This window comes from Mandrillus leucophaeus, unplaced genomic scaffold (assembly GCF_000951045.1).
Source record: "Mandrillus leucophaeus isolate KB7577 unplaced genomic scaffold, Mleu.le_1.0 Scaffold325, whole genome shotgun sequence".
In the NCBI taxonomy this organism is placed as follows: Eukaryota; Metazoa; Chordata; class Mammalia; order Primates; family Cercopithecidae; genus Mandrillus; species Mandrillus leucophaeus.
This window is the reverse complement of record NW_012103421.1, coordinates 1,277,724-1,283,938: the sequence shown is the minus strand read 5'-3', so window position 1 is coordinate 1,283,938 and position 6,215 is coordinate 1,277,724. Positions and strand designations below refer to the sequence as shown.

Here is a 6,215-nt window from a genome sequence, read left to right as displayed (position 1 = left end):
TGTGTGGGGTGGGCAGGGGTGTGTGGGGTGGACACGGGTGTGTGGGGTGGACACGGGTGTGTGGGGTGGGCAGGGATGTGTGGGGTGGGCAACAGCCTCACAGTGGCTTCCCCTCAACAAGCCACTTCCTCTTGCAGAGGGGGTGTCGGGGTGGGAGGGTGCGGCCCAGCAAACAGAGTGGGGGTTCCCCTGGCTCCCTGCCCCTGCTGGTGGGGCACAGGGAGGGGGGCTGTGGTCAGACCTGGTCTCTGGAGGGCCAGCCTAGGGTTCCCGTCCACCTGTCCGGGAGTTTGACGCCACTTTGAGATGACAAGTGAGGCCACCTGGGCACAGCGCTGGTGTGAGAAGGTGCCCACCAGGACAGGTCAAGAACCCAGGCCTGCCCTGCTCCAATTCTTCAGACCTGGCGAAGAGGCACCCCATAAGCGGGTGGTGTTCCAGGCCTGCCTCACCAGCTCCAGGGAGGTCAAGGTTAGAGAAAGAATTCCAGGGATGAGCCGGACATAGCCAAGAGCAGCTCATCTTTCCTGGAGAAGACAAGCTGGCCACTTGCACAGCCCGGGGGCCTCCAGCCCCTAGACCTGGTACCTTCACTCTTGCTGCCACCCCTAGATCCATACGTGCGCCCCAGCCTGAGCCACACCTAGGCCTCCAGCTGAAGTGACACTGTGGGTACCAGACATCTGAGGTCTCCACAAGCCCCCACAGACTCAGGGTGGGAATTCCTGGGGGCCCGAGTTGCAGAAGGTGCTGCCGGGGGGAGCTGGGCTGGACAGGGGTCCTGGTTGTCCCTGCTTCTCCGCCGAGGGAGGGAGGAGGTGGCCTAAGCAGTTCCTCCAGCAGCACTCCTGAGTGGGCAGCAGCTGGGCCCTCTTCCCACAGCCACGCTGGGGTTGCCATGCCTGCAGGTCTCGGGGTCCCCTCCCCCTCGCTGAGGTGCCGACCAAATGTAGGAGGAGCAATTCCAGCACCGAGGGGCGAGCAGAGCGCCCCTGGGAGGGCCGGGAGTGGTCCCTGAACGGTGGACTCACCTGGAGCATCTTCACACTCTTCAGGCCCACCCTGCCCCAGAGGCCCACGGAAACCCTGCCTGTATTGGGGCGGCAGCGCTGCCCCCACCCACGGGTAATGACACGGCTTTGTGTAATTACAAATTCGAGGTTTACAAAGCCTCCCCCTGGAGGCCCCATGTGGGTGTGAGTGAGGCCCCAGCCTACCCCCATGGCCCCAAGAGGCTCTGCAACAAAATACCCATTAGTGCCGCCCATGAAGGGATAAAAACCAACGACCTTCTCAAAACGTAAGCTGTCACAGGACATTGCAAAGGGTGTTTCCTAAGAACACCTCAGTAACGATGTTCCAAGGAGACCCCATCTCCAAATTCCTGCAAGGATTACGCCCCCAAGGCCCAGTCCACACTTGCACACTCCCAGGACGGGCAGCTCACCTCCTCTTCCCCAGGCACTGTTTCCTCTGCATCCCACACCCAGCCCTGCCCATGACCTTCCCCCTCTCAGCACTGTCCTCGGTGGCCACACCAAGAAGGGCCTCAGATGTCGGCAAACGCCCTGGTGTCTTGGGCTGGGCTGGGGGCACCAGGGTGAGGTTGAGGGGGGAGCCAATCTCACTGCCCCTCCCCTTCCTGCCTGCCCTTCTTCCGGGGCACCCAGCAGCTTGGTCCTAGGGCGATGTTGACAGACAGCGAGGCGGATGCAACCTACCTCTTGGGCAGGGAGCTGCGGTCTGAGGCCCCTGCCCAGCTGGAAACCACAGGGAGGGGAAGGGAGGGGAGGGGAGAAGAGGAGAAGAGAGGAGAGGAGCCGTCATGGGGCCTTGGAGTCGAGTCAGGGTTGCCAAATGCCAGATGCTGGTCACCTGCTTCTTTATCTTGGTAACAGGCAGGTTGGGCAGGAGTGGGTGGTGGGTGGGGGTGAGAAGGGGTGAGGGGTGGCAGGGCCTCAGCATGGGGATTACCCCTCCTCTCACACACACACCAGCCCTACTGTCCCTGTCCTGCCCTTGTAGACATGTGTCTGGGGCTCCTGGTGGCAGACAGTCACAGGTAGTGACCGCCATGGGCAGCCCCGTCTCTCCTCCTGAGGGGCAGGCAGCACAGAGCCCGGAGGAGGCCTGAGTGGGGCCGAGGCCTGGGGCGAGCTGGGGTGGAGGAGCACTGGTTGCCGGGCTCCAGGGATGGTCTCCCCTTCCTGCCCAGGAGGGCACTGGCACAGGGGTGGGGCTCATCCCACTCCGTAGACAGCATGATCAGAGGTCCTGGGTGTCTGGGGAAGCTGGGCTGTGTGTGTATGCGTCTACCATGTGTGGGTGCCTGTGAGTGTGCTGGGGCGTCTGCAGTGAAGGCCCCCTGAGACCACTCCACAGAAACACTGGGAATCCCTGCAGCTCAGCCTGTCTGTCACGGGACCAGGAAGCTGGAGAGAGCCCCAGCCCTGTCCCCTGGGGCCAAGCTGCCCCATCCTGCGGCAGTCCCGTGTCCCACACTCTGAGTCTGTCCTATCCACAGCTGCTGGGCCTCTCTGTGGCCACCATGGTGACTCTCACCCACTTCGGGGCCCACTTTGCTGTCATTCACCGAGCGTCCCTGGAGAAGAACCCGTACCAGGCTGTGCACCAATGGGGTAAGCGAGGTCCAGGTCTGGCTGCATCGGGAGGGGCTTTGGGTGCAAGGGCGGCTGGTAGGAGCTGAGCCCAGCTGGACGTCTCACTGGCGGAGTGGTGCCAGGCCCTGGGCAGGAGCCAGAGGTGGTCAGGGGCAGGGAGGGGCTGCCCTGGAGTCCTAGCTCCCCTGGACAGAGCCTCGGGTCTGGGTGACAGCCGGTGTTCCTGCCTGACTCTCGTGCCCCACAGGAGCGTGGGCACAGTGTGGGTATAGATTGGGCAGGGTCAGGACCTGGCTCTGTGCAGTCAGGGCTGAATCCCAGGCAGGCGCCACCTGGGAGTGGCCTGGGGCCGGGCTCAGCAGGTCCATGAGGGCTCCACATGGCTGATGTTCCACTCAGGACCCGGGACATGGGTGGGGAGGGGTGGGGCTGCTCTAGCCAGACGCCTCCCTGCAGAGACTCAGCAGCGACTTATCCAACATCCAGAGAGCGGGAGCGAGAGCCAGGGTCTGCTGGGGCGACTTGGGGGTAAGGCTGAGGAAGGCCCTTTAATGACGGGATGCCGGAACCAGACCTGCAGGGGACTCTCAGGCAGGAGCTCGGGGGCCCAGGAGGGCTGCAGCCCGGTGGGCAGATATGGGGAAAATGCTGCCTTAGAACCCACTGCTTTTCCCCAGGTCTTAGGACCAGGGCCTCCCTGGAGGAGGACGCCTGGGGCCCAGGTCCAGGTCTGGACTGATAAGATGACAGCTCCAGTCCGGCCACTTGTCACTAGGGCATGGCGGGGAGCATGTGGCTTCTAAGATAGCCCCACAGGCAGGGAGGGCAGGGAGGAAAAGAGGGAAGGAGGGGCGGTCCCCCAGGCTGAACGAGTCCCGCCTCCCTCCTCCTTCCCTCAGGGCCCTGTCTGGTGGAGAGACGGCGCCCACTCAGAGCCCCCCAGAAGTCCCACACAGCCCCTGACTCCGAAGTTAGATTTCAGACCCAGGCTGTGTGCACTCAGGACCTGTCCTGGGCACCCCAACCCTCCTCTTCTCTCCTCCCAACCAGCCTTCCCTGCGGGCTTGAGCCTGGTGGGCCTCCTGACCCTGGGAGCCGTGCTGAGCGCTGCAGGCACCGTGAGGGAGGCCCAGGGCCTCATGGCGGGGGTGAGTTCATTGTGTTCCCAGATGCCCATGTCCCCAGAAAAGAATCAGGAAGGAGTGAAGAGCTGGCAGGCCTGTGCGCCACCCCCACACCTGAGTGACTAGGCAGAAACAGAGGTCCCAGGGATGCTGACCAGCCGAGACTCCCCACCTGGGTAGCCAAGGCTCCTCCACCAGGCCCTACCTCATCTTGTCATCCACACGCCCAGCAAGGGTTCCTATAGGAGCCCTGAAAGAGAGAGATGGTGCTCCTCACCCTGGGAGCCGTTTTCAAAGTCCCTGGGAGGGTCTGGTTCTATCGCCCAGCAAGCTCTGGGAGGGCACTGGGAGCATCCCATTTCCTGTTCGGAGGAGGCCGGGCCGGGCAAGGGAAATGCCTCTTGAGCTCTCCCGCCTGGGTTCTCCTGAGCTGCTGGGGGTGTCTCCCCAGCCCCGAGGCCCCATAGGCCCCTCCACCCCACGCCATAGCAGTGACCCCTTGTCGCCCCCATTCCTACTCCTCCCCATGGGCTTCTGTCTTGGTCCTTGCCAGCCCTCGAAGGTCATCGCAGACCCCACCTGGTGGCAGCCTCCCCACGCCTGTCCTGCCCCTGCCAGGCCCACAGCCCTTCTCTCTCACCACAGCTAAGGCAGCTCCTCACTGGCGCCCTGGGGTCCCACCTGTCCCTCTAGCCTCCCGTCTCCCCATTCCAGCCGTGAGGAGCTTGTGCTGGGGTCTTTGCTGCCCTGTCTGGCCTGTGAAGCTGGACCACTCTGGAAGTCCCTGAGGGCACAGCCTCCTGGGTCCCCAGGGCTGGCAGGGTTCTCAGCTCAGCCTTCAAGTTCAGCAAATGCTTGTTTAATGACCCTGGTTTATAAATGTCTCCAAAGATAGGAATAGAGTCACCTCCTGGAGCTGCTGCGGGGCCAACCAGCCCTGGGTGGGCCCATGGGAAGCAGAGAAGGACCCAGCAGCTCCAGCACTAGCAAGGATTCCTGCTCTGGGGCACAGGAGCGTGGGCAGGGACAACCCCAGCCTATGCTATCTGGCTTCAGGGCCAGGTGGGAGGCCCCAATGGGGAGATGACAAGGCAAGTAGTCTGCCCCTCAAGAGGGTGTGTGGCCTGCAAAGGGACACCTGGATGGAAGGAAAGGCTGGCAACAGCGCCAGGCCAAGGGGTCCAGGTCTGAGCTGGAGGCCCAGAAAGAACCGGCACTGGGGCTGCAACACCATCCACCAGGGGGCGCCATGGTGCTGGGCCTGAGGCCACATATGCAGAGGCCAGCTGGGCCACGGGGGTCCTGTCCCGGTCACCAGCCTTTCCCACCCCACCTTGCTCCCATGCACAAACCAGCCTAGCACCCTGATCTGTGGCCAAGGCGGTCAGCGAGCACCTGGGCTCGGGTTCTGTGTCCCCAGCCAGCCTCAAGGCCAGGGTGACTTGATACGCGGTTCAGGCTTGTAGAGCAGCCTGGGAGGCCCCCAGCTGGATGCCTGCACTGGGCTGGGGTCCTGAGGACACTCCAGTCCGAGCTGGGTGGGCTCCAGCGCACCCCTCAAGCCCCAGTGTACTTAGACCCGGCCTGGATGGTGAGCTCAGCATGGCCACAGCAGGGAGCTGGGAGATCTACCCAGTTGAACTGCATGCGTGTGCATGAAGGTGAACTTATGTGCATGTGTGTGCAAATATGTGTGTGTGCATGAGTGTGTGTGTGCATGTGCAGGTGCCTCTGCGTGTGCGTGTGTGCAAGTATCTGTTACCGGTCTTCACCTGCCCCTGTTGCTATATGGGTGTGGTGTCTGCGTGTTGCATCTGGCACATCTGTGTGTGTGTCTGCATGCACGAGCACAGGTCAAGGGGCTAGGGATAGGGAGCAGGGAGAGGAAAGATTTTTTCCAATGGGCTGGGTGCCTGGATAGTCCCCACAAGGCCCTTTCCTGCCTGCCCCCACCCCTCCGGCCTCTCCCCTAGCTGGCCTCTCGCACAGGAAATGAAAGAGCTTGCTGGGCTGAGAGAGCAGAACTGGCAGTGCTGCCCAAGGAAGCACATTCAATTCGCTTATGTATGTATTTATTTATTTCCATCTAGAATGAGGAGAAAGAAAATGGCCAGGGCAGACCTGACCACCCAGCAGCCTCTGATGGTGAAGGCCTTGGGGAGGTCTGCATGGGCCCATCCACCGCCCAAGCTCCTCTCTGCACAGGGGGTTGGTGGGGGGAGAGAGAGAGAGAGACCGTGGATGCTGTTTCTCCTGAGGAGTGAAAAGGTTTCTGGAAAATGCTGGTCTCCTGAGCTGGCTCAGCGCCTCAAGCCTCGGAGGCAGCACTGAGTGATAGCTTCCAGATGGGGACGGTGGCCTTCAGCCAGCAAGGAGGAGGAGAAGGAGGACAAAGAAGGAGGAGGGAAGAGGAGAAGGAGGGAGAAAGAGGGAGAGGGAAGGGGAGGAAAAGGAGGGAAGAGGAGAAGGG

At 62.3% G+C, this 6,215-nt stretch overlaps 2 protein-coding genes across 4 annotated transcripts in view; one reads left to right on the top strand and one right to left on the bottom strand.

Moving 5' to 3' along the window:
• LOC105545348 (chromosome unknown open reading frame, human C11orf21) overlaps positions 1–1,827 on the bottom strand; it is an 8,091-nt gene extending 6,264 nt beyond the window's left edge. Inside the window, exons 1-4 of the mRNA XM_011988258.1 lie at positions 1,822–1,827; positions 1,441–1,586; positions 404–484; positions 242–335 (exon numbers count right to left, since the gene is read on the bottom strand). Of these exons, the coding sequence (XP_011843648.1) occupies positions 242–335; positions 404–484; positions 1,441–1,586; positions 1,822–1,827 (327 nt within the window). The remainder of the gene's footprint in view (positions 1–241; positions 336–403; positions 485–1,440; positions 1,587–1,821) is intronic.
• TSPAN32 (tetraspanin 32) overlaps positions 1,683–6,215 on the top strand; it is a 23,982-nt gene continuing 19,449 nt past the window's right edge. For 2 of the 3 annotated variants that reach the window (XM_011988211.1, XM_011988213.1), the window contains exons 1-2: positions 1,712–2,639; positions 3,672–3,769. In XM_011988211.1, coding sequence (XP_011843601.1) covers positions 2,549–2,639; positions 3,672–3,769 — 189 coding nt within the window. In that variant the 5' untranslated portion in view covers positions 1,712–2,548. Of the gene's footprint in view, positions 2,640–3,671; positions 3,770–6,215 lie in introns of all 3 variants that reach the window. The other variant, XM_011988212.1, reaches the window with a different exon arrangement.